The 26,975-nt window shown below is 46.2% G+C and overlaps 1 protein-coding gene across 2 annotated transcripts in view; it reads right to left on the reverse strand.

Moving 5' to 3' along the window:
- Positions 1–478: 478 nt before the first annotated feature.
- Positions 479–26,975, reverse strand: part of LOC115095045 (fatty acyl-CoA hydrolase precursor, medium chain-like) — a 249,318-nt gene continuing 222,821 nt past the window's right edge. For both annotated transcript variants that reach the window (XM_029608227.1, XM_029608226.1), the window contains 3 exons: positions 2,107–2,256; positions 1,136–1,208; positions 479–999 (listed from right to left, as the gene is read on the reverse strand). In XM_029608227.1, the coding sequence (XP_029464087.1) occupies positions 813–999; positions 1,136–1,208; positions 2,107–2,256 (410 nt within the window). In that variant the 3' untranslated portion in view covers positions 479–812. The remainder of the gene's footprint in view (positions 1,000–1,135; positions 1,209–2,106; positions 2,257–26,975) is intronic.

Raw genomic sequence — 26,975 nt, forward strand, 5'->3', positions numbered from 1 at the left:
GAGCTGCCCTTATATGCGACAGTAGTAATGATGTTATCACTAATGTCGGGAAGAGGTGTGCGTGAGCACCTAAGGAAAGGCGCAGCGTGTTGGTTGGTGGTGTTTTTGCTGTGTCAGGGAGCGGCACTACCTGGGACCACCGAACGCAACAGTTGGACTCAGATAAGATCTTTTTTGGGTTTCGGGGCTTCCCCAAATAGGACTTTCTTCACACACTGGGGCAGTTTGTACACCAAGAAGAAAAGTGACAAGCTTCCCCCCAGAGAAATGAGAAAAATATATGAACCCAACATCTGAAAAACATTGTAAATATTTCCACTGTACAATTTCATTTGTGGACTAACTTTTGGATCATTATGGAAGTTTTGCAAATAATCAGTAAATTTTATTTGAACAACTAATCTGTGTCCAGCCTGTTAGTTCCTGAGATAAAGACAGCACCAGAGAGATAAACACACTTGAGAAGCACACCATCACCTGAGCCACAAAGGACTACTTTACTTCCATGAAAAGATCAGATATGTGTGAGAAGATAGCCCCAGAGGATAAATACTTTTTTTGGCCCTAGGGGAATCAGCAAACTCCGGACAAATGGTTACATTTAATTATCTCCCCCACCTCCCAAGGACCAGATAAGATTTAGCCAGATAGTCATTGTGTAGACCCAAAGTTAGCCGGATAAGATAAAAATAACAAGCAGGGGCAAATTGCTTCCCCTACTCTCAAGATTAATTGAAAGTTGTGCACTGATGGAGCCCCTCTCCCCTGAAGAGAATACAAAGTTGTAGCTCACTGTTTTTAAATTACATAAATTATAATTCTGTATGTTTTTTCTTTTCTTGGATTATCTGTTGGACTTTTGCAGGCAGGATCTCTGTCCAGAACGTCACACGATGATCTTTCAGTTTTGTTCCTCTCCTCTGCTTTAAGTCCAGCTCCAGGTACTGTTCACGCTGGTCATAGACTGGCCATTCTACCAGACCTTCACCGTTAGGATTTCTGGGGACAAGAAACACCCCACCACCCAAAAACACAAATGAAGAGTACCAATCAATCACTGGTAGTCCTCTAAAGAGTCAGATTCAAATGCCACCAACCAGTGACTTACACAATTGGTGTGAAATCTGATTCTTACCCAGTGCGAGCAAAATTTGCCCAATATGCCATCATTGCTCTGCTTAAACATTTCTCTTCATCTGTAGCAATATCTGGAGAAGAGAATATGAAAGTTAGAAACTCATAAGCAAAACAAACGAAAGAAAAATGAAAGCAATTTAAATGTTTTCCTTTTATTTTGTTTTCAAAAGGCAGCCCCACTTCCCCCAGCAGAACCATTGTTGAAATATAAAAACCTTCCTCCCCTCTGCCCTAGACCACCCCTGCATCTTACCTCATCCATGGTGTCCAGAGAGGTAGAAGTGATCCCTATCACACCTGCCCTACCGATGCTATATTTTAAAATGATGTTAGCTGATCTGAGGGTGGCACCATTTTGGATTATGGCCCAGGTCAGCTGGCACTATTTGGAAATAAGGCATCAGCGGAGTAGGGAGTGACTGGAGATCACTTCTACTTCTTTGGACCCCATGGATGGAGTAAGAAGCAAAGGATCCAGGATGGGGAGAGGGGTGCACAATCCCAGGGGGAGCTTTTATTTTAATTGTGGTTGTATGAGAGAGGAGTGCACAAGCTCAGGGGGAGCTTTTATTTTAATTTTGGTTGTATGAGTTTTTGCTTTTAATGTGCACATAATTCACAGGTTGTCATTGTACGCATACAGACTGATGCACAGAAAATTACACCCTTTCTGTGTGCACATTTCCATGCATACTTTTGAAAACTGAAGGTATGCACCCTCCCTCCCTCCCAGAATGCCTCAGATGAGTGTGGACAAAAGAACACACAAAATCAGGGTTCACGGTATTTTTACCTGCATAATCTTCTGGTTGATTATAGAAGCACAATTTATGCACATTAAAAAGTACTTTGAAAATGACATCCTAATAGAGGAGTACGTTGGCACCAAATCTACCATGTCATGAACTGGTTGGAATGATCTAATCCTTTTAATAAATATTTCAATTCTTGTACTAGTTTATTGCTTACTTAGCAGGGATACATCAGTAGACAGGAATGGACCTCCTAACACAAAGCCAATTTCATCTGTATGATCTGCTTTTACAAAATCTGGTCTTGAATCGCCATAGGCACTTGGTCGATGCTGAAATTCATAAAGGTAGACAGGAAGGCCAGAATCTAGCAGAATACAGAAAAGTAGCCACAGTTACAGTACGAGAACAGAATTATTTGGAATAATCACATTTAGTCTAGAACTTGACAGCTGCAGTTCATTGTGACAGACTGTATGTAGGTGTTCATATTGGGCCTGGAGAAAACTGGATTCCTTGCGGTTTATGAAAGCTTTTATCGTATTAACATAAGAATTATCCAATGCTCTATAGGAGTTTGAAGTCCCTTCTTTGTAATTATCTATCTATGATTGTTTTAAAACTGCCTTGTTCTTTTGGGGCTGAAATGCAAACTGAAGTTCTTTTTCTCCAATTAATTACATTCCTATATTCTATAATATAAATGTAAAGAGGCATTGCATATTCTTAGATGAATCTGCCTTTCCAGAACAGGATTTAAGGTGATGTATTTACTACCAGCTTGTTAACTACAACATTCAATCAGTTTATCTACTGCAGAAAGGCTTACAAATTAATATAGTAGAAGACAGCAGATAAAGGCCAATTAACTCATCCAGTTTGTCCAGTAACGAAAATCCCAGCTGCCAACCATAGAAGCTTGACTGCTTGTAAGTTTATGCTTCTTATCCAAGTCAGCTCTTGTCTTCCTCATTGTTTTTTTACTATCCTGGGTAGATGTGCATACAAGTTCCTGTACTTGATTAGGCATCCAGTCTCTAGTTACCTCACCCTACATATCTTATCTCCAAGCTCAGTAATAATCTAAACAGCTACCATAACTAGTGATGATGTTGCCCAAAATTCAGTTTGTCTAGGTCCCCATGAATTTTCTAGATGGTACCCGACCCAACTTGCTGCCATCAACCCAGGTTTATAACTTGCTGGGTCCAACCTGGATACCCCATGACCTCATGTGTCACTAGTTTGTGCTTGCTTTATCTGTCTCTTGTTTTTTCCTTGTCAACTCTCCCCTTGCTCCTGCTCTGATCACCAGTGATTCCCTTTGGCGGCAGTGGCAGCTGCAAGGCCAACCAGGCCTTCCATACCGGCAGTCCCAGCAGCGGCAGCAGAGATAGGAGGTGCCACACTGGCAAGGACTGCCCACCCCCACCCACCACACACCCACCGAAGACCAAGGAACATTGTGGCAGTGATGCCCGAAGGCAACAAGGCTTAAAAGGCTTCCACCAGCGATCCCCTTCGGCGGCAGCAGCACCTGCAAGGCCAATTGGGCTTTTCACACTGGCGGTCCCAGCAACAGCAGTGGCAGCAGAGAGAGGAGGCCCTGTGCCGGTGAAGACCACCCACCCACCACCTACCCACCGAAGACCAGGGAATACTAAGATGGTGAAGCCAAAGGCTCCTGCGCTGAAAGGCGCGTGCCCTTGCCACAGGCACAAAAGAGTGCAACAAAGAAGCTTGCCCCTTTGTGCACCCCTTCGTGTGCACCTGAAGTGTTTATACCATTAATCCAGTTGCCACAACCATGGATCAAAAGTACTACATTGAGTCTATCTTCTATCACATCAAGTCTTTTCTCTACAGCCTATCTTAGGCCTGGATTTATCAAAATGCACTAAATATCGCATGCAATAGGAAAAGGGGCGTGTTTTATATCGCAAAGTGTGCTATCTTAGCGCTTTGCATAGGTATTACCGCAAACTGCGATAACTTTTTCGCACTTTGCAGTAAGTGCCAGAATTGTTCGTTTTCAGTATTTTAAGCTGCATGGGGAGACAGAGCATAGCCTACCACCACTGGGGGGGTTGGGGGGAGAGGGAGGGAGGGAGGGAGAGAGAGAGAGGCCGGTGTGTTTGATGGTCCACAGATTTGGCAGCTCATTAAAAATGAGCATTTCATCGGGACAATGTCAGAACTCCAAAAGAATGCTTGGTTGTCATTCAAAAACCTTGTCAAGGACTTTCTTGGAAATACACGAGCACAGAATTACACCAAAATTATCCTAAAACTTTTGGAGAGCTTCAAAATGCTTCATTGCAACATGAGCATCAAGGTGCATTTTCCGCATAGCCATCTTGCTGACTTCCCAAAAAACTTTGGTGCAGTCAGTGATAAGCAAGGTGAACGATTCCACCAAGATTTGAAGGTCATGGAGGTACGGTATCAGGGTAGATGGGATGTACATATGATGGCTGACTATTGTTGGAGCATCAGACGAGATTGTCCACAGATTGAACACTGCCGGAAAAGCTATAAGCGTAAATTTTTACCTTAATATGTATGTTTGGTAGCAGAATTTTACTACTTATACACAATTTGACTTACAGTAACATTATATAGCCTTTGTATGAATAAAATAACTCTAAATAAACAGTATATTCAGGTAATTTTTTCTTTTATTTCCTTTGTATGTACATTTTGTATGATTTTTGGGACAAAGGGTATCCTGAACCTTAAAAAGTTGACGTGATAGAGAAAAACTGGGGTCATTTTTTGATTCAGATGTCGAGTCAAAAACAAGTGTCAGATCTAACTCAACGAAAATTGTGTTCCCCAGTAAATTTAGCAAAAAAGAACTTAAGCTTGTACCGTATAAAGTAGAGATTAATCTTCCCTATGAGGTAGTAATTCTTAAGTTGCCACAACTAAACATAGCACTGGTCTACTGTCCTCCATAAATACTACAAAAAAGACTGAAATCATTCGGCTGAGTAGAAACTCATTGATAGTTAAACCACCTGCCCTAAACCTGAGCAATTTTAAAATTAACCCCTCAAATCAAGCATGAGATTTAGGAATACGATGAAAAAGATGTTATGTACTTTATCAGACAGAAAGAGATTTAAAGGTGAGCTAAAAACATAGCTATTAAAAAATGCATATAAATTAACTTGAAACTTCAGAATATACAGAGCCACAGAGTCAAGAAGGACATAAGATAATAATCGAATCATGAAAAATAAATCAAACAAGAGAATGTAAGATTCTCAAAACAACCCACTGACTAAGATGTGAAAACTATCATTGCAATTTATTTTCTATAATCTTTGCCTTAAGTACCAGATCTATTATTAATATGTACTAGAAATTTCACTTGATAAATATTAATGCCTGTCTATGAATACCACCTCTGTAATAAATCATTTTTTGTTTGTTGAGTTCTAACTATGAATGTCACTTTGTAAACCATTATTCTCTGAACGTACCCGGAGCAGTCCAGACCATGGGTTGAGCCTCCTTTCCAGCAGGTGGAGACAGACCAAAACTGAAAGGGTATCCTATATGAGGACTCTGTAGCCCTTCAGTATTTGCCTGTCTCCAGCAGGTAGAACAGCTCAACCTGTGGTTCCCTGTTAACTTCTACTTGTCCCTTCTGGGCGTTTTTTCCTTCTGTGCGTCTATTGTGTTTGAATCAAGCAAGTATTTCTTCTGTACTGCTCTCCCTTCAGTGGGATCCATGGTTTTGTAGCTGCTGACAGCGACCTTTGTAAAAAAAAAGAAAATAAAAAAACCCCCAAAGAATAAATAAAAGGTGATTTTACCCAGAGGAGTCCCTGATAAGTTTAACAGAAGGCTCCTGCCTTCCCTACTTACTTTTGCAGCTTGAGAGAGTGAATTGAGAGCATGCACAGTTCATTCTGTGCCTCCGCTCCTTCAGCACCAGCAGCTCAGCTTATCTTAGTGCTGCCCATCCACCACCCAACAGCTATGCCACGAACTCTGATGTGTTTAGCCTGCAGGGATTCCTCGGTCAGGCTTTCGTGGGAGGGGCTCTGTTCATGCTGCCTACCGGGGAGGGGGGGGAAAGGTTCCTCTGAGGTCCCGATGCCCTCCGGGACCCGGACCAAGCCGCCAAAACGTTTTCCCCCGCTGTTCCCGGGCCGTCAAACCGCGGGAACGGTAGCCATTTTGGGTTTTTCTCCGGTTTCTTTATCGGAGCTCCCTGAAGCCCCTGACCCGATTTTTTTTGTGCCCCCTCCCCCCCGATTTGAGCCCCGCACACTCTCCTCTACCGGACCCTGACCCCCCCACCTCCGAACCCCCCCACCCCACCTGGGGGCGTTGGGACCTGTTTTTCCACTGATTTTGTGCTTTTGCTGCACAAATCCTATTTAGCGAGTTTGCAGGAAGAAGCGGCCCCCCCGCCGGCCCCCCCTCCGGCCCCCCCTCTGGCTAAGGTCCCTCGGCTCTCTGTCCCTCTCTCCCCTGTGGCACCTGACGGGCAGGGGGCGACCCGGGTCCAGGTAATTCAGGGGGCACCTCCCCCTCCGTCTTCTCCACCGGCTCCCGCGTCCCCCCACCTGCCCAGGATCCAGACCAGGACCCAGATTCGGCTGATGCTCCCCACCCCTGGAGGGGATGACCCCCGGGTTCTCTGTCTCTTTAGCAGGGAGGAACTGGAGCCGCTTCTCCCCTTGGTGAGAGAGGACTTGGTGAGAGAGGTAACGGTGGTGGGGCCGCTTGGCAATAGTGATCATAATATGATCAAATTTGATTTAATGACTGGAAAAGGAACAGTGTGCAAATCCAAGGCTCTCGTGCTAAACTTTCAAATGGGAAACTTTGATAAAATGAGAAAAATTGTTAGAAAAAAACTGAAAGGAGCAGCTACAAAAGTAAAAAATGTCCAAGAGGTGTGGTCATTGTTAAAAAAAATACCATTCTAGAAGCACAGTCCAGATGTATTCCACACATTAAGAAAGGTGGAAAGAAGGCAAAATGATTACCGGCATGGTTAAAAGGGGAGGTGAAAGAAGCTATTTTAGCCAAAAGATCTTCATTCAAAAATTGGAAGAAGGATCCAACAGAAGAAAATAGGATAAAGCATAAACATTGGCAAGTTAAATGTAAGACATTGATAAGACAGGCTAAGAGAGAATTTGAAAAGAAGTTGGCTGGAGAGGCAAAAACTCACAGTAAAAACTTTTTATAATATATCCGAAGCAGAAAGCCTGTGAGGGAGTCAGTTGGGCCGTTAGATGATCGAGGGGTTAAAGAGGCACTTAGAGAAGATAAGGCCATCGCGGAAAGATTAAATGATTTCTTTGCTTCGGTGTTTACTGAAGAGGATGTTGGGGAGGTACCCGTAATGGAGAAGGTTTTCATGGGTAATGATTCAGATGGACTGAATCAAATCACGGTGAACCTAGAAGATGTGGTAGGCCTGATTGACAAACTGAAGAGTAGTAAATCACCTGGACCAGATGGTATACACCCCAGAGTTCTGAAGGAACTAAAAAATGAAATTTCAGACCTATTAGTAAAAATTTGTAACTTATCATTAAAATCATCCATTGTACCTGAAGACTGGAGGATAGCAAATGTAACCCTAATATTTAAGAAAGGCTCCAGGGGCGATCCGGGAAACTACAGACCGGTTAGCCTGACTTCAGTGCCAGGAAAATAGTGGAAAGTGTTCTAAACATCAAAATCACAGAACATATAGAAAGACATGGTTTAATGGAACAAAGTCAGCATGGCTTTACCCAGGGCAAGTCTTGCCTCACAAATCTGCTTCACTTTTTTGAAGGAGTTAATAAACATGTGGATAAAGGTGAACCGGTAGATATAGTATACTTGGATTTTCAGAAGACGTTTGACAAAGTTCCTCATGAGAGGCTTCTAGGAAAAGTAAAAAGTCATGGGATAGGTGGCAATATCCTTTCGTGGATTGCAAACTGGCTAAAAGACAGGAAACAGAGAGTAGGATTAAATGGGCAATTTTCTCAGTGGAAGGGAGTGTACAGTGGAGTGCCTCAGGGATCTGTATTGGGAGCCTTACTTTAACTTATATTTATAAATGATCTGGAAAGAAATACGATGAGTGAGATAATCAAATTTGCAGATGACACAAAATTGTTCAGAGTAGTTAAATCACAAGCAGATTGTGATAAATTGCAGGAAGACCTTGTGAGACTGGAAAATTGGGCATCCAAATGGCAGATGAAATTTAATGTGGATAAGTGCAAGGTGATGCATATAGGGAAAAATAACCCATGCTATAATTACACAATGTTGGGTTCCATATTAGGTGCTACAACCCAAGAAAGAGATCTAGGTGTCATAGTGGATAACACATTGAAATCGTCGGTACAGTGTGCTGCAGCAGTCAAAAAAGCAAACAGAATGTTGGGAATTATTAGAAAGGGAATAGTGAATAAAACGGAAAATGTCATAATGCCTCTGTATCGCTCCATGGTGAGACCGCACCTTAAATACTGTGTACAATTCTGGTCGCCGCATCTCAAAAAAGATATAATTGCGATGGAGAAGGTACAGAGAAGGGCTACCAAAATGATAAGGGGAATGGAACAACTCCCCTATGAGGAAAGACTAAAGAGGTTAGGACTTTTCAGCTTGGAGAAGAGACGACTGAGGGGGGATATGATAGAGGTGTTTAAAATCATGAGAGGTCTAGAACGGGTAGATGTGAATCAGTTATTTACTCTTTCGGATAGTGGAAAGACTAGGGGGCACTCCATGAAGTTAGCATGGGGCACATTTAAAACTAATCGGAGAAAGTTCTTTTTTACTCAACGCACAATTAAACTCTGGAATTTGTTGCTAGAGGATGTGGTTAGTGCAGTTAGTATAGCTGTGTTTAAAAAAGGATTGGATAAGTTCTTGGAGGAGAAGTCCATTACCTGCTATTAAGTTCACTTAGAGAATAGCCACTGACATTAGCAATGGTAACATGGAATAGACTTAGTTTTTGGGTACTTGCCAGGTTCTTATGGCCTGGATTGGCCACTGTTGGAAACAGGATGCTGGGCTTGATGGACCCTTGGTCTGACCCAGTATGGCATTTTCTTATGTTCATCTTACAGGAATTGGGGATTGACTGTCCCTCAGTGGACGAGTTCTCAGCAGTGATGCCAGCTTCCTCGGACCCAGTCCTGGTGGGGCTCAGGGCCCTCCCATGCTCTTTTCCTTTCCATCCCATGCACAAATTAATGCTTATAAGAGAATGGAAGGTCCCCGAGGCGGGCTTCCGGGTCGGGAGGGCCATGGAAAAACTTTATGCCCTACTGGAGGAGTGTTTAGAATTATTAAGAATGCCTAACGTGGACTCTTCTGTGACCGTGGTCACTAAGCATACCACTATACCAGTTGTGGGGGCTACGGCCTTACGAGATGCCCAAGACCACAAGCTGGAATTCCATCTCAAGCACATTTTTGAAGTCCTGGCCTTGGGTGTTCGAGCGTCCATCTGCAGCAGTCTCATGCAGCGGGCAAACCTTAGGTGGGTCCAACAATTACTCAGCACCCAAGACCTCCCATCTGCAGAGGCAGAGCATGCTGAAAGGTTGGAAGGCGCCGTAGCCCCTATATGACTTGTTCCGGGTGCAGGCTAAGGCGATGGCTTTGGCGGTATTGGCCAGACGGCTCCTCTGGCTCTGACACTGGGCGGCTGATTCGTCTTCTAAGGCACAGCTGGGAACCCTCCCCTTTAAGGGTAAGTTGCTTTTCGGTGAAGATCTGGACCAGCTTATTAAATCCTTGGGGGAGAACAAGGTCCATAAGTTGCCTGAGATCCTTCTTCCCAACACGTACCCGCTTCCGGGGCCTTCTTCACAACAAGTACCCGCTTCCGGGGCCAACACCGCTATAACCCTAGAGCAAGGGGCACCTTCCCCAGGGGAAATTCTTCTCGGGCCCAGTCTTGGCCCCAGTCCTTTCGGGGCCGTCGGCCCTTTCGAGATGCAGCTACCCACCGTCCTGCGCCCAAGCTCGCCTCCCAATGAGAATCCGCTGGCCAATCCCTCCATTCCCAGCTTAGGTGGTCATTTGTCCCTGTTCGTGGAGGAATGGGCCAAGATCATGTCGGACCAGTGGGTCCTCGAAACCATCGACAAAGGCTACGCTTTAGAGTTTGCTCGCGACATCCAGGACTTGTACATGGCTTCTCGGTGCGGCCACCGGAGGCGGCCCACGGTCACCCAGACTCTTCTCAGACTCCAGAGGCTGGGGGCCATCTGCCCGGTTCTGGTGGCGGAGCGCGGCACCGGCCAATACTCAATCTACTTCGTGGTCCCGAAGAAGAACGACTCCTTCCGTCCCATCCTGGATCTCAAGAGGGTCAACCGGGCCCTCAAAGTGCCCCATTTCCGGATGGAAACCCTTCGGGCGGTGATAGCAGCGGTACATCCTGGAGAATTCTTGGTCTCACTCGATCTGATGGAGGCCTACCTGCATATCCCGATCCGTCCCGAACATCAGCGGTTCCTCCGGTTTCACATCTTCGGTCAGCACTTCCAGTTCAGGGCCCTGCCACGGCACCACGCACGTTTACCAAGGTGATGGTGGTGGTGGTGGCGGCAGCAGCCCTTCGGAAGGACGATTGGTTAATCTGGGCTAAGTCGGAGACCCTATGCCGCCAGGCGGTGGACCGCGTTCTCACTCTCCTTTCATCCCTAGGTTGGATAGTCAACTTCTCTAAGAGCAATCTCCATCCGTCTCAGATCTTGGAGTTCCTGGGGGCTCGCTTCGATACCCGCGTCGGCAAGGTCTTTCTACCGGACTCGAGAGCTTTCAAGTTGATGGATCAGCTCCAGGGCTTCTTCTCCATGCCTCTCCCCATGGCGTGGGATTATCTGCAGGTCTTGAGGACCATGGCTTCCACAATCGACCTGGTCCCCTGGGCGTTTGCTCATATGCGACTGTTACAGAGAGCCTTGCTGGCTCATTGGCAGCCGGTATTGGAGCAGTTTCAGATGCAGCTCCCACTTTCCGACTATCATCATTACAGTGGTGGCTTTCTCTCAAGCACCTTCTCCGTGAAATGTCCCTTCGGACCCCGCAGTGGATGGTAGTCACGGATGCAGCCGGTCTGGTTGGGGAGTGGTTTGCCAGTCTCAGACCACGCAGGAGCACTGGTCCCCAGCCCAGTCTCGCTAGCACATCAACCGCCTGGAGACCCAGGCGATTCGTCTAGCACTCAAGGACTTTCTCCCCCTACTTCGGCGATGGGCAGTCCGGGTGCTCTCAGACAATTCTACCACCGTGGTGTACATCAATTGCCAAGGGGGCACCAGGAGTCGACTGGTGGCCCTCAAAGCAAGTTGCCTTCTCGTGTGGGCAGAGCGACACCTGGACTGCCTCGCGGCCTCCCACATAGCGGGCAGCGAGAACGTGCAAGCCGACTTCTTGAGTCGTCAGCGCCTGGACCCAGGCGAGTGGGAGCTGTCCAATGATGCCATGTCTCTCATCATCGACAGGTGGGGTCCCCCGCACCTAAACTTGATGGCAACTCTGAACAACGCCAAGGCTCCCTGGTTCTTCAGCCGCCAGCGGGAACACTGCACGGAAGAGGTGGATGCCCTAGCTCTTCCGTGGCCAAGAGATGTTCTGCTGTATGAGTTCCCTCTGTGGCCCCTCATAGGGAAAGTGCTCAGACGGATAGAGCTTCACAGAGGCCCGGTCATTCTCGTAGCTCCCGAGTGGCCTCGCAGACATGGTTTGCGGATCTAGTCAACCTGGCATCGGACGGTCCTCTTCGCCTGGGCCATCTTCAACAGTTTCTCAGTCAAGGTCTTGTATCTTTCGACCAGGCAGATAGCTTCTGCTTGCGGCTTGGCTTTTGAACGGCGCAGGCTAAGGTGGAGGGGATATGCTGAGGACGTCATCTCCACCATTTTGCAGGCCCGCAAAACTTCTACTTCCTTGGCCTATGTCCGGGTCTGGAAGGTTTTCGAGCTGGCCTGCGTGGAAGCGGGCGTTACAACACGATCTGCCCTGGTCTCGCTCGTCCTTTCGTTCCTCCAGCGAGGTCTCTCTAAGGGTCTCTCCTTTGGCTCACTCCGTGTTCAGGTGTCTGCCCTCGGTTCTCTCTTGGGCAGCCTCGACGGTCACACGGTTGCGTCTCGTCCGGATATAATCCGTTTTCACAAAGGGGTCAAACGTTTGAAGCCACCGCTGCATCCTACTTGTCCTTCGTAGAGTTTGAACTTGGTTCTTCGGGCGCTCTGTCAGGCTCCCTTCACCGTTCCACTCTCAAGGATTTGACGCTCAAGACGGTATTCCTGGTTTCCATTTGCTCTGCCAGATGGGTGTTTGAGATGCAAGCGTTGTCTTGCCGCGAGCCTTTCTTACGTTTTTCGGATTCCGGGGTCTCTCTCAAGATGGTTCCGTCATTCTTACCGAAGGTCGTGTCTTCTTTTCATGTCAATCGGTTGGTTGAGCTCCCCACGTTCTCTTCTGTGGACATTGCAAACCCTGGCAAGGATGACCTACGCCATCTGGATGTGAAATGCATTCTCATGCATTATCTGGAGGTCACTAATGACTTTCGAGTGTCGGATCATCTCTTTGTGTTATGGAGTGGCTACAACCGGGGCAAACAGGCCTCTAAGACTACGATATCTCGCTGGCTGAAGGAAGCGATATCCTCGGCTTATATATGTCAGGGACGCCCAGACATATATAAGCCATATATATATGTCAGGGACATATATATATATGGCTTATATATGTCTGGCTTATATATGTCAGGGACATATATAAGCCATATATATATGTCAGGGACGTCCCAGAGGGCCTCAAGGCCCATTCCTTGCGTTCACAGGCTGAGAGTCAGTCGGTCTCCCCGCAAGAGATATGCAGGGCAGCTACCTGGAAGTCCCTGCATACTTTTGCTCAACATTACCGCCTTGATGTTCAAGTACCAGTTTTTGGTTCTTTTGGGCAGCAGGTACTTCGAGCGGGCCTGTCAAGGTCCCACCCTGTCTAGGGAAGCTTTGGTACATCCCATGGTCTGGACTGATCCAGGTACGTACAGGGAAAGAAAAATTAATTCTTACCTGTTAATTTTTGTTCCTGTAGTACCACGGATCAGTCCAGACGCCCTTCCCTCTCTATCATCCTATCATCCTGTCCACTCGAAGATCCTTATGCTATGTATGTCCTCATTGGAGGCACCAGAAGCATCCATGTGATGATTGTGGGCATTCATGCAAGAGTGTCCATACACGGAGTTCATTCATTTTTTCACTGTTGTTCCTAGTTCAATATTTTCAGAGTTCTCTTGTGGTTTGCTCGAGTTCTTCTGTTACTTGCTTGTTCCATGGTGTTTATCTTCTCTGCTTTGACAATGGTTATACTGAAGGGCTACAGGGTAGGCTCTGTCCTCATACAGGATACCCTTTCAGTTTTGGTCTGTCTCCACCTGCTGGAAAGGAGGCTCAACCCATGGTCTGGACTGATCCGTGGTAGTACAGGAATGAAAATTAACAGGTAAGAACTAATTTTCCTTAAATAAATAAATTTCTGAGGATTTGTGATGGTATTTGGATGAGTAATATTGGTGAACTCATGGCTGATGGAGCCTTGTAAAAGCTGGAGTAGGCAGGCTCTGGCTTCCCTCAGGCAGTTTGGAAGATGGGGTGCTGGGTCCCACGTTGCAACCTTTCTCTGACCCTCTTGACACACATTGCTAAAGGTCTCTAACTACTAACTACTTCCTATTCTTTAATCAAATCAATTAAAAAAAATCCTATCTATTCTTCTTCTGCCAAACTAAAGTCAACGTGTTCCCAGTCTCGACTGGACACCTCATTGGAACTGAGGAGAACTAGCTATAGAAAAATAAAATATAAATCATTGTGTTTTCCTGGCTAATATCTTGAGCAAAGGATAATAACCAGTCACACACACCTATTGGAAACAGAGATTCCCTCTCACTCAGCACTACTTCTTAAAGAAATTTCTACTTTCCCAAACAAAAGGGAACCCTGGCTTTTCTTCAGTGCAGTCTCCTTTCAGACATATCCTCTACCTATAACTTAACAGGTCAACACTTCTCCCTTTTAGAGATAGTGAAAAAAATGGCACTCCTTTACTTAAAAGCAAATACAGTTCATGCTCTCTCTTAGCCCTGTATTTTCAGCCCACTGAATTGTCAAGCATTCAATATGTTTTCAGGTATTTTCCTTTTGGGCCTTCTTTCTAACACTAACACCCTTAGTGAGTTTAATCACTTTTCCCCCGAACTGATTTCCTTTTCTTAGTTTATTATTTGTATTTTATTTTACACACATATATGATATAAAAACATCTCAGAAACCTCTCTGCCCTCTTCTCTTTTCAGTTTCTCTCTCAAAAAAGCTCACAATTATTGATCCTCAGCAATGATCCTACCAGTTACTCTCTGTTTATCTGTTTCTTGCTGCTTTCCATGGACTTTTCCCTTATCCACTCTGATCTCCCATTTTCTCTGCATGAAATGATATCACAAATAAAACTATCCTCTCTGCATCTCCCAGAGAGGAACCAACCTCGCTTCCTGCATTTTTTTCAAGACCCCTTTAGTAGGAGCACAACTCTCTCAGTCAGTAGCCCTTTTTCAGTGCTACAAGCTTGAACTGCAGCCATGGACAGCCTCCAAGGCATACAAGAACTGCTGCTGGTCACCAATACAGGTGCAGGAATAAAAATATTTTCCTCTTTACCACTATCCTCTATATCAGTGGTTCTCAACCTTTTTTCGGTCGGGACACACCTCACAGATAGTTCTCACATGCGTGACACACTGAACATGTGACCATCTCCAGGCTAAATGTAAACAAACACTCTGCATTCCACAGGAACCCCCTCGACCCCCAACAATGGGTGCAGAGCAGAACTAGGACATTCCCCGTTCAATTTACCATACAGAAAAAGATATTTCTGGTGAAATCTCAGTAACAACAACATAAACACTCTCCTACCAGGTGCAATAGCCCTCCTTATGAAAAAACAGTAATTTTAATTTACCACCAATGCATGTTCTATTGAGAAAACACAACAAATAATATTGATACAAATGCCTACATGCTAGTAAAATACTTCACCTCGGTCACACACATAGAATCAACCTTCACCAAGTACAGAAAGACCACAAATTACAAATATGGAAACAGAAACTGGAATGGAAACCCAAAAAAGTTACTCTGCATTCTGTGCAAAACAAAAATATAGCACCTATCAGACTTCCAGGATCTGAAATATTGTACACAAACTAATGTGCACAAAGTTACACGTGCATTATGGAACTCAAACAGTAACAACTCTACCTATGAAAAGGCAGCACTGCAAAAATTACACCAGGCCCTAAACACCAATACACCTCCTATTAGGAAAAAGGAAAATTGGTTCTTACCTGCTAATTTTCGTTCCTGTAGTACCATGGATCAGTCCAGACCCTGGGTTATGTCACCAATCCAGCAGAGGGAGGCAGAGAAAACATTCTAATGACTCTGACGTATACCCTGGAGCACCACCTGCAGCCAATCAGTATTGACCAGTAACAAAGCAGAAATTTAACTACCAACATATTAACTAGCTATCTAAACAGGAGAACAAATTTCCAACTCACAAATCCTAAGTGGAAGCAGAATCCCCCCCCCCCCCCCCCCCCCAAAAAAAATCTTGGGAATAAACAAGAAAATATTAAGAAAAATAGACAGCATGAAAAGGCGGTTTAATCACCCAAACAGTGAACGAGTGGACTCTCTGAAAAGATAAATATAATACACAGACATAAAGGGTGGGCATCTGGACTGATCCATGGTACTACAGGAACGAAAATTAGCAGGTAAGAACCAATTTTCCTTTCCCTGTACGTACCTGGATCAGTCCAGACCCTGGGATGTACCAGAGCTGATTCAATTAGGGTGGGACCCAGAGAGTCTCGCTCGGAGAACACTCTCTCCGAAGGCTGCCGAACTTGGAGCGTGAACATCCAAGCGGTAATGACGAGCAAAAGTATGCAACGACTTCCAAGTCGCTGCTTTACAAATCTCCTGAGGAGAAACTAACTGTCATTCTGCCCAAGAGGTAGCCTGTGACCTAGTAGAATGAGCTCTCAACCCTTCAGGAAGGTCACGACGAGCTAGAAGATAAGCTGAACAAATTGTCTCTTTTAACCAACGAGCAATCGTAGCCTTCGAAACCTTATGACCTTTGCGAGGGCCACTCCACAAAACAAACAAATGATCAGACAATCAAAAATTGTAACTTCAAGATAACGCAACAGAGCTCGTCGTACATCCAATTTTTTTAAGATCCCTAGAGGAAGGATCCAAACTATCTAAACACGGAAAAGCCGGAAGCTCTATGGACTGATTTAAATGGAAAGAAGATACTACCTTAGGTAAAAAAGATGGTACAGTCCGTAATGAAATTCCTGTATCAGAAATTCTAAGAAAAGGCTCTCTGCAAGACCAGGCCTGCAACTCTGAAATTCTACGAGCTGAATAAATGGCCACAAGAAACACCACCTTCAATGTGAGATCCTTCAAAGTCGCATGATTAAGGGGTTCAAAGGGAGCCAAACACAGAGCCCTAAGAACCAAATTCAAACTCCAAGCTGGACAAGGATTCCGAAATGGAGGACGTAGATGTTGCGCACCTTTAAGAGGATGGGGCCTTTTCTGGATGAGATTTCTTTGTCGGTGGCTCAGACGACGTCGATGCTAAGGGCTTGCCTGTATCGGTGGCCTGAGCTTTTCGATGGTAGTGTCGACATTTTTCACGATGTTCACCTCGGTCTTTGTCCTGAGGAGACACAGATGGAGTCGACAACCGCGGAGTCATCGAAGCCGGTTGGGCAGCAGCGGCTTCTCGGTGCTGGCGCAAAGTCGACAGCACTGGTTCAGATGACGTCGAAGCTATCGATGGAGTCGGGGTTTTTGACCGAAAGAGAAGTTCCATCTTCTCCAGCTGAACTTTGTGGCCTTTCGGTGTCATTTGGGCACATTTGGTGCAATTTTGGACATCATGGTCGGACCCCAAACACATCACTCAGACCGTATGAGGGTCAGTGATGGACATTGTTCGAGTACAGTCGGGGCACCGATGAAAACCCGACGCCATGGCCTCGACAAAAATATAGCCGTGGTGCGGTCAATGGCCGGTAGGCCTCAAAGTAAAAACTCAACAGGAATCGACCGCAACTAGGTAAAAATCTTACCGTTCGACCGCGGAGTACAGATATCGATAGGGGGATCCCTGTAGGGTAGAAATTTTTAAAATTTTTTGAAGAAGTTCCGTGGGAAAAATTCCTGTCAGGAATCTTTTAAGAGCTCCTTAACCCGTGTGGCTACTGTTGTGCGGAAAAAAGACTGAAGGGGGACCCCTGCTGGATACAGGGTTGGTGCCATGCTGGGCATGCCCAGTAGGTGCCAGTCAAAGTTCTAGAAACTTTGACAAAAGTGTTCCGTGATTGGGCTCCATCCTGTGATGTCACCCATATGTGAGGACTACCATTCTGCTTGTCCTGTGAGAATAAAGTGACCATAAAGCTAATGTTTTTGTTTTTGCGTTGTTGCACTGCATACAGAGTTTGGCTTCTTGCTGTTTCCAGTTCAGTTTTTGTCTCCACATTTCTATTTATACATTCCCTGAGAAATATAAAATAATTTTAAAACTAGAATATAATAAATATTTCAAAACAACTGATAAATGGAACATCCAATCATTAATAATTTTCAAAATTGTTAAAAATTCTCCAAACACCAATAAAATATTTCTAACAGCAGACACATCACATAATACCTAATAATTAAAATGGCAGTCAATCAAGAAAGATAAACTTAAAAAGCCACCTTTACTTACCCTCTCCAGTAACTCTCGTACTCCTTTCCATTGTAGGCCAATAGCACATACCAGAAGCAGAAAAGGCTGCTGAAGCTCTGTCCTCAGGCTCTTCTTCCGCAGGGCCCATGACAAGTCTATCTCACACACACACACACACACACACACACACACACACACACACACACCAGTCACCTGCCTGACCAATCTCTCTTTCTCTCTCTCACACATACACACCAGTCACCTGCCTGACCAATTTCTCTTTCTCTCTCTCACACACACACCAGTCACCTGCCTGACCAATCTCCCTTTCTCTCTCACACACACACACACACACCAGTCACCTGCCTGACCAATATCTCTTTCTCTCTCTCACACACACACACCAGTCACCTGCCTGACCAATTTCTCTTTCTCTCTCACACACACACACCAGTCACCTGCCTGACCAATTTCTCTCTCACACACACCAGTCACCTGCCTGACCAATTTCTCTCTCACACACATACCAGTCACCTGCCTGACCAATTTCTTTCTCTCTCACAAAAGTCACCTGCCTGACCAAACTCTCTATCTCTCACACCAGTCACCTGCCTGACCAATTTCTCTCTCTCTCACACCAGTCACCTGCCTGACAAATCTCTCTCACACATACACACACACACCCGTCACCTGCCTGACCAATCTCTCTCTCTCTCTCTCACACACACACACATACCAGTCACCTGCCTGACCAATCTCTCTCTCTCTCACACCAGTCACCTGCCTGACCAATCTCTCTCTCTCACACACACACACACACACCAGTCACCTGCCTGACCAATATCTCTCTCTCTCACACACACACACACACACACATACCAGTCACCTGCCTGACCAATCTCTCTCTCTCTCTCACACACACACACACACCAGTCACCTGCCTAACCAATTTCTTTCTCTCTCTCACAAAAGTCACCTGCCTGACCAAACTCTCTATCTCTCTCACACCAGTCACCTGCCTGACCAATCTCTCTCTCTCACACACACACACACACCAGTCACCTGCCTGACCAATATCTCTCTCTCTCACACACACACATACCAGTCACCTGCCTGACCAATTTCTTTCTCTCTCTCACAAAAGTCACCTGCCTGACCAAACTCTCTATCTCTCACACCAGTCACCTGCCTGACCAATTTCTCTCTCTCTCACACCAGTCACCTGCCTGACAAATCTCTCTCACACACACACACACACACACACACCAGTCACCTGCCTGACCAATCTCTCTCTCTCTCACACACACACACATCAGTCACCTGCCTGACCAATCTCTCTCTCTCACACACACACACACACACACAACACACAACACACATACCAGTCACCTGCCTGACCAATCTCTCTCTCACACACACACCAGTGACTTTCCTGAGCAGTCTCTTGCTCTCACACATTTCTCTTAATTACACACACATTCTCTCATACACTTACACACATGCTGACTCAGTCTCTGTCTCACTCACCCCCACCCATAGCACACATAGCAGCTACAGCACAAGGTAGCCAGTATGCTGCTATTAAAAGCAGAGTCCTGACAGGCTGGAAACTGCAGCAGGAGTGACCTCCCCAGCCCCACAGCAATAAGAAGGCAGCACTCAGCTGTTTGCTTGTGCTGCGATCGATCGTGGGAAAGAGCAATCAGCTGAGAATGTAACTTTATGCTTTTCTCCCCACCCCAGCCTTTTTTTTTTTTTGCAGTTTGATTATTATTTTCTTGCTGGTGTCGCGCTGGCGAGAGAAGGGGAGGTCGGAGCCAGGGGCAGCAGCGCCATGCTCCTTCTGCAGCAGCAGCATGCATGCATGGCCTTTTCTTCTTCCCGTGTGCCCGGTAAACATCACTTCCTCTTCCGGGCCACAGGGGCAGGAAGAAGAAGAAAAGGTCACGTTCCTGTTGCCAGCCTCCACAAAACACTGCTGCCGTTCCCCTCGAGGCTTGAATGTGCTGATAGCCTGGGCAGGAACGGCAGCAGTGTTCGTCTTGCTGAGGTGAAAGGGGAGGGAAGAGCAGCGGGGTGCGACACACCTGCCAGTGCTTCGCAACACATTAGTGTGCCGCGACACACCGGTTGAGAACCACTGCTCTGTATCTATACCAAGCATATTTGAATTCTGTTACAGTACTATTATTCCAAGCATCTAGAACCCTCCCAATAAAAGTAGTATTTTCTCATGTTTACACTTAACTTTGCTCCTTTCAGTTTCATATCATGGCTTTTTGTCCTTAAAATTAATTTACTATGGAAAAAATTGACTGTCTCCTAATTTATTGAAGCCTGTCAAATATGTTAATGTTTCCCTCATATCCCCCTTTTCTCTTGTTCACAAAATAGTGTCTCAGTCCTTTCTTTGTAGGGTTTGGTTGAAGGCCCTATATCATTTTCATAGCCCTTCTCTGTTACTGCTTCTATCCTGAAGATGATGCTCATGGTGGGGCCTCACTGGTGACCTAAGCAAGGACTATATTACCTCTTTTTTCTGCTGCTGATACCTCTACTTAGGCTACCAAGCATGCTATGAACTTTCTCTGTTGCTTTAATTACATGGATGGGCTAGTTTCAGGTCATCTGAAATGATAAGCCTAAGATCTCTTTCTTGTTTAACAGTTTCTAGTTCCTGTTTTTTAAATCATATGTAGCTAGTGGAATTATTACCCCAAAATGAATGATTTTTACATTTTTTTAGAAGCTCATTTTCCAGATCCTTCACCATTCTTACAGGTTTTTTAAGTCCCTTTACATTTTTTTCACCCCTTCTAGTATGTCCACTTTGTTACAGATTTTTGTATCATCTGCAAAGAAGCATATTTTCCCCCTCAAATCTCTCAACAATGTCAATAATAAAGATATTCTGAATTCTAAAAATGCTGTAAGCCATCTTGAGTCTAACTTGGAAAAGGCTAAAAAACTTAAAAAAAAAAGGTCTGTGCAAATAAAGTTACACAAGTTTATTCAGAGAAATATATGTGTAACTTTATTTGCACAGACTGTTGCGACTAGCAACCGGGTTCTTACCTGCTGCCTCGTGAGAGGGGACTTTTTAATGGTCCAACCCGAAGAGCTCCGGCCCGCCCCCTTTGCTGATGTCAGACGCCAGCTACTATTTAAGGCCGGCGTCTGCCCTGTGGAGGTTGCTTAGCAACGAAGTTACCCAGTGTTTGAGTGTTTTGTGCTGTTACTGCTGTTTCTGTTTCTGTTCTGCTGTTCCAGTTCCTGCTGATCCTGATTCTGCTGATCCAGATCCTGCTGATCCTGACCTTAATCCTGGTCTTGCCGCTCCTGATCCTGATCCTGATCCTGCTGTTCCAGATCCCGCTCTGCTTCAGGATTTGTTTCTGTTGTTTCTGTTCTGCTGTTCCAGTTCCTGCTGATCCTGATTCTGCTGATCCAGATCCTGCTGATCCTGACCTTAATCCTGGTCTTGCCGCTCCTGATCCTGATCCTGCTGTTCCAGATCCCACTCCGCTTCAGGATTTCTCTCAGTTAGTTCTTTGGTTTCTGACTTTGGCTCTGTCACCGATTCTCCGTGTCTGCTGCTTGCCTTGACCCATGGCTTGTCTTCTCGTCTCAACTCGTTCCTTCTCCTAAGTCCCAGCGGTCCGGGTCCTCACAAGCTCCTCTCGGGGGGATCTTGGGCTTCCAGGATGAAGACTTCACTTTCATCTCTGTCTTTGTTCCACCTCCCGGCCTGTGCCATCTCCAAGGAATTTGCTCTTCCCATCTGCGCACTCCACCAGGCTGGCCCAAGGGTCCACCGTTCTGTCCACAACAGTTTGCTAAGCCATGGACCTGGCGGACATCTCCGGACTGCAAGCCATTCCCGGGATGGCCCAACGACTGCAGCAGCAGCAACATTGTCTTGACGTCCTGGCTGCCACTGTTGAGCGATTGTCAAATCGGCTGGATGCTACTCCACCAGAGCCACCACCAGTACCTCCTCTGGTTCCCACAGTAAGCTTATCTGCATCCACTCAGCTTCCAGCTCCCTCCCGCTACGTGGGCGAAGCCAAGGGCTGCCGAGGATTCCTGAACCAGTGTTACATTAGGTTCTCGCTACTTCTGGGTCAGTTCCCGTCAGATTCAGTGAGGGTTGCCTACATCTTGTCGCTACTGGAAGGGAAGGCATTGAATTGGGCTTCCCCGATGTGGGAGTGCCAGGATCCTTTGTTGAGCAATCTGCAGCAGTTTGTTCGCAACTTCAAACAAGCCTTTGATGAACCCGCACGTCTGCCTACAGCTACGTCAGAGCTGTTACAGCTAAGAAGACAGGGATCTCGGTCCCTGGCAGACTATGCTATTGAGTTTCGTACTCTCACAATGGAGGTAGGCTGGCGCGATGACCTTTTTGGAAGGTTTGTCTGGTCGCATCAAGGATGAGTTGGCCGCCAGAGACATTCCTGATAATCTCAACGATGTAATTGACTTAGCCGGTCGGATAGACCGACGCCTTCAGCAAAGGGCCAAGGAGGGCCGTTCTTTACGCCGGTCCATATCTTTAGCACCAGTCTTCGCTAGACCCATGATGACGCCTTCAAGTCACGGGACGGCACAATCAGAGCCATCAGCTGAAGAACCTATGCAGTTAGGTTGCACGCCGTTGATTGCTGAGGAGAGGCAAAGACACCGCACACTGGGATTCTGTCTATACTGTGGCAACAAGGGCCACTTTCTAGCCCAGTGCAAGGAGTGGCCGGAAAACGCCAAAGCCTAGGCAGTACAGAGGAGCTACTCCTAGGTTTTGTTAATTCTTCTCCTCAATGTACTGTACCGGTGACTCTAGAACAGTGGTCCCCAACCTTTTTTGCACCAGGGACCGGCTTCAAGCAAGACCATTTTTCCATGGCCCGGCAGGGCGGGGCAGGGGTGGGGCTTTGGTCATATGGGGTGGGGTTATGGAGGGGGTTGGATTTTAGTGCACACTTATCATTTAATTATGACATTTATAATGTGAATGTGACTCAACTCACCATAGGTTCTCACATGCATGGCACACTGACCCATGATCGTCAATGGGCTAGATGTAAAAGTACAGTTTGCATCCACGGGAACCACCCTGACCCACAATAATGGATGTAAAGCAGAATTATGACATTCCCCATACAACTCACCCTACAAAAAAGATATTCTGGTTCTGGTGACATCTCAGTAACAGCAACTCAAACTCCTTCTACTTCCAGGCTCAGTAGCCCTACTTATGAAAAGACAGCAGTTTACCACCAATGCATGTCCTCTTGAGAAAACACAACAAATAAGACCAATACAAACGCTTACATGCTAGCAAAATATCTCATCTCGGTAACAGACACAGAACCGACCTAACATACTCCCAGGAACTGTAGTAATGCACATAAACTAATCCGCACACAGTTACACCTGTATTATGGAATACACTCAAACAGGAGCAACCCTATCTATGAAAAGGCAACACTACAAATATTAAATCAGGTCCTAAAAACAGAACTAGCAAGCAGCTATAGATCCCCACACAGAAATAATTGTAAAACTATACTAATAAGCAGAATAAATGTTTCAAAACAGCTATGAACAGAATAACATCCAACAATTAAAAACTCATAAAAACTATTAAACATTCTCCAAACACCAATAAAATATTTCAAAAAAGCAGACATCACACAATTAAAATGGCAGTCAAGAAAAATAAACTTAGAAAGCCACCTTTACTTACCCCCTCCAGCAGCTCTCCTACTCCCCTTCCCTGCAGGCCGTGGCACACACCAGAAGCAGCAGTAGAAGCTAAGCTCTATACTTATGGTCCTCTCCCTTAGTGCCCATGTCTCTCACACACACACCATACCAGTCATGCCCGCATGACCAGTTTCTGTCTCTCACACACCAATCATCTCCCAAACAGTCTTTGGCACACACATACACACCAGTCACCTTCCTGAACAGTTTCTCTCATGCCATACACACACACACAGGCTTCCCACTCCCGTGTTCTACTTACATATATGGGCTTCTCACTCTCATAATCACTTTCTCTGTCTCTCTCACTCACACACACACACACACACACACACACACACACACACTCACTCACCAGTCTCTCACTCCCATGCTTGTTCTCTCCACATGCACAGGCTTCTCATTCCCATAATCACTTTCTTTCTCTCTCTCTCACACACACACACACTCATCAGTCTCTCACTCCCATGTTCTCTTTCAGATATACAGGCTTCTCCCTCTCATGATGTGTCTCACACACACCCAGGTTTCTCACTCCCATGCTCACTCTTCACATGCACAGGCTTCTCATTCCCATAATCACTTTATTTCTCTCTCTCTCACACACACACACCAGTCACCTGATCTCGCTCATGCATACACACACAGAGGCTTCCCACTCCCATGTTCTCTTTCAGATATACAGGCTTCTCCCTCTCATGATGTGTCTCACACACACCCAGGTTTCTCACTCCCATGCTCACTCTTCACATGCACAGGCTTCTCATTCCCATAATCACTTTATTTCTCTCTCTCTCACACACACACACCAGTCACCTGATCTTGCTCATGCATACACACACACACACAGAGGCTTCCCACTCCCATGTTCTCTTTCAGATATACAGGCTTCTCCCTCCCATGCTGTGTCTCACATACACCCAGGTTTCTCACTCCCATGCTCACTCTCTTCACATGCACAGGCTTCTCATTCCCACAATCACTTTCTCTCTGTTACACACACACACCAGTCTCTCTCATTTCCATGCTCACTCTCCACGTGCACAGGCTTCTCATTCCCTGAATCACATTCTCTCACATTCACACACACCAGTCTTTTTCTCTCACACACACTGTCACCTTACCAAGCAGTCTCTTTCTCTCATGCATGCACACTCACCCAGGCTTCTCACTCCCATGCTTTCTTTCACCCCCACAACACCAGGCTTCTTACTCCCATGCTTTCTCACATACCCAGATTTCTCACTTCCATGCCTTTTCTCTCTCTCACACACACACATCAGTCACCTCCCTGACTAATGTCTCACACTCTCACATACACATCAGTCATCTCCCTGAGCAATCACTTTCATTGTCTCTCACATACACACACACACACATCAGCTCTCTGACCAGTCAATCACACACTGGCCGGCTGCTTCTCTCTCTTTCTCTCACTCACTTCCTCTCCCCCCCCCCCCCCCCGAGCACAAATGGGAGCTGCAGCAGCCCCCGCAGGCCAAGAAAGAAGACTCCCATCGGCCGCGGGCGGCTCATGCTGCTGACTCTTTTCATGATTACCGGCTGCTTCAACTGCTCGGGGACCGATGCTGCAGCCGCTGCTGCTACTTTTCCATGCGGCTCGGCTCTTTCTCCTTCCCGTGTACCGCGTATCACTTCCTGTTCCGGGTCACAGGAGGGGGGGGGGGGGGGGGCGGCAGGCGCGGGAAGAAGAAAAGGCCCAGCCGCGGGTGCACAGCTTCTTTTAGCACCGCTGCCGTTCCCACTGGGCTTGAACGTGCTGACAGCCCGGCGGCAACGGCAGCGGGAGAGACTGGGAGCACGCGACACACCTGCCAGTGCTTGGCGGCGCCGCGGACCGGCAAAAAACTCCCACGGCCCGGTCCCGGTCCGCGGACCGGTGGTTGGGGACCCCTGCTCTAGAATACCCAGGAGGGTCCTTTCACACTCTCGCCTTCATAGACTCTGGAGCAGGTGGAAACTTCATTTTATCGGATTTGGTGCAACAACTGCGTTTGCCTACTGTTCCTCGAAGTTCCCTGCTATGCATCACTTCTATCCAAGGTACAGTCCTTCCTGGGATTATTTCTGATTCTACGGTTCCTCTGACTCTTCGGACCGGAGCGCTGCATTCGGAAGCGATATCTTTTTTGATTTTGGAGAAAGCTGTGCATCCAGTGGTACTGGGGTTGCCATGGTTACAGCAGCACTCTCCCATAATTCATTGGGACTCCTTACAAATAGCTCAGTGGAGCCCCTTTTGTTTTTCCAATTGTCTCAAGGTGCCTTCTGTCATGCAGATGCTAAGTACTTCTGTATTGCCTCCTACACCTTACATGGACTTTGCAGAGGTTTAAAAAAAAAAAAAAAAAAAAAAGCAGAGATTTTGCCACGTCATCACCCTTTTGACTGCGCCATAGACTTATTGCCCAGCACCACGCTGCCACGTGGTAGAGTGTATCCTTTGCTCTGCCGGAGTCATACGCAATGTCTGAATACATCACTGAAAACCTCACCAAGGGATTTATCCGCCCTTCTCGATCACCAGCTGGAGCGGGGTTTTTCTTCGTGGGGAAGAAGGATGGTACACTTAGACCTTGTATAGATTACAGAGGCTTAAACGCCATTACAAAGCAAGATCGGTACCCCCTTCCTTTAATTCCAGAACTCTTGGACAGACTGCAGGGGGCAAAGATCTTTACAAAGCTTTATCTGCAGGGAGCATACAATTTAGTTCACATCCGTCCTGGAGACGAATGGAAGACTGCCTTTAATACAAGAGATGGGCATTATGAATACCTAGTAATGCCATTTGGCTTGTGTAACGCTCCGGCAGTCTTCCAAAATCTTATGAATGAGGTGTTGAGAGAGATGCTGTACTCTTACGTCATAGTGTATTTGGATGACGTCTTAATTTATTCCCAAGATCTGAAGTCCCACCGCCAACATGTTAGACAAGTGTTGCAAGTCTTGAAAGACAATCACCTGTATGCCAAACTCGAGAAATGTATGTTCGAATGTGAGTCACTTCCCTTCTTGGGGTACATCGTGTCATCTACTGGTTTTCAAATGGATACAGAGAAAGTATCAGCAATCACAAACTGGCCCCGTCCCTTTGGGGTGAAAGCCTTGCAGCGTTTCCTTGGATTCGCAAACTTCTACAGACATTTTATTCCTAATTACTCTTTGAGAGTTGCACCCCTCACTGCACTGACTCGTAAAGGGGCGGATGCCAAGGAATGATATGAAACAGCTTGTCAAGCCTTTGTGGATTTAAAACAGGCATTCCTGATGGACACTTGTTTGTATCATCCGGATCCGCAACATCCTTTTATTATGGAGGTAGATGCGTCTAGCATTGCAGTAGGAGCGATACTCAGTCAGCACTCAGACACAGGCAAGTTGCTTCCATGCTCCTATTTCTCCAAAAAATTCTCACCGGCTGAGTGTAACTACAGTATAGGGGACAAGGAGCTTTTGGCAATT

This window comes from Rhinatrema bivittatum, chromosome 7 (genome assembly GCF_901001135.1).
Source record: "Rhinatrema bivittatum chromosome 7, aRhiBiv1.1, whole genome shotgun sequence".
NCBI classification, from domain to species: Eukaryota; Metazoa; Chordata; class Amphibia; order Gymnophiona; family Rhinatrematidae; genus Rhinatrema; species Rhinatrema bivittatum.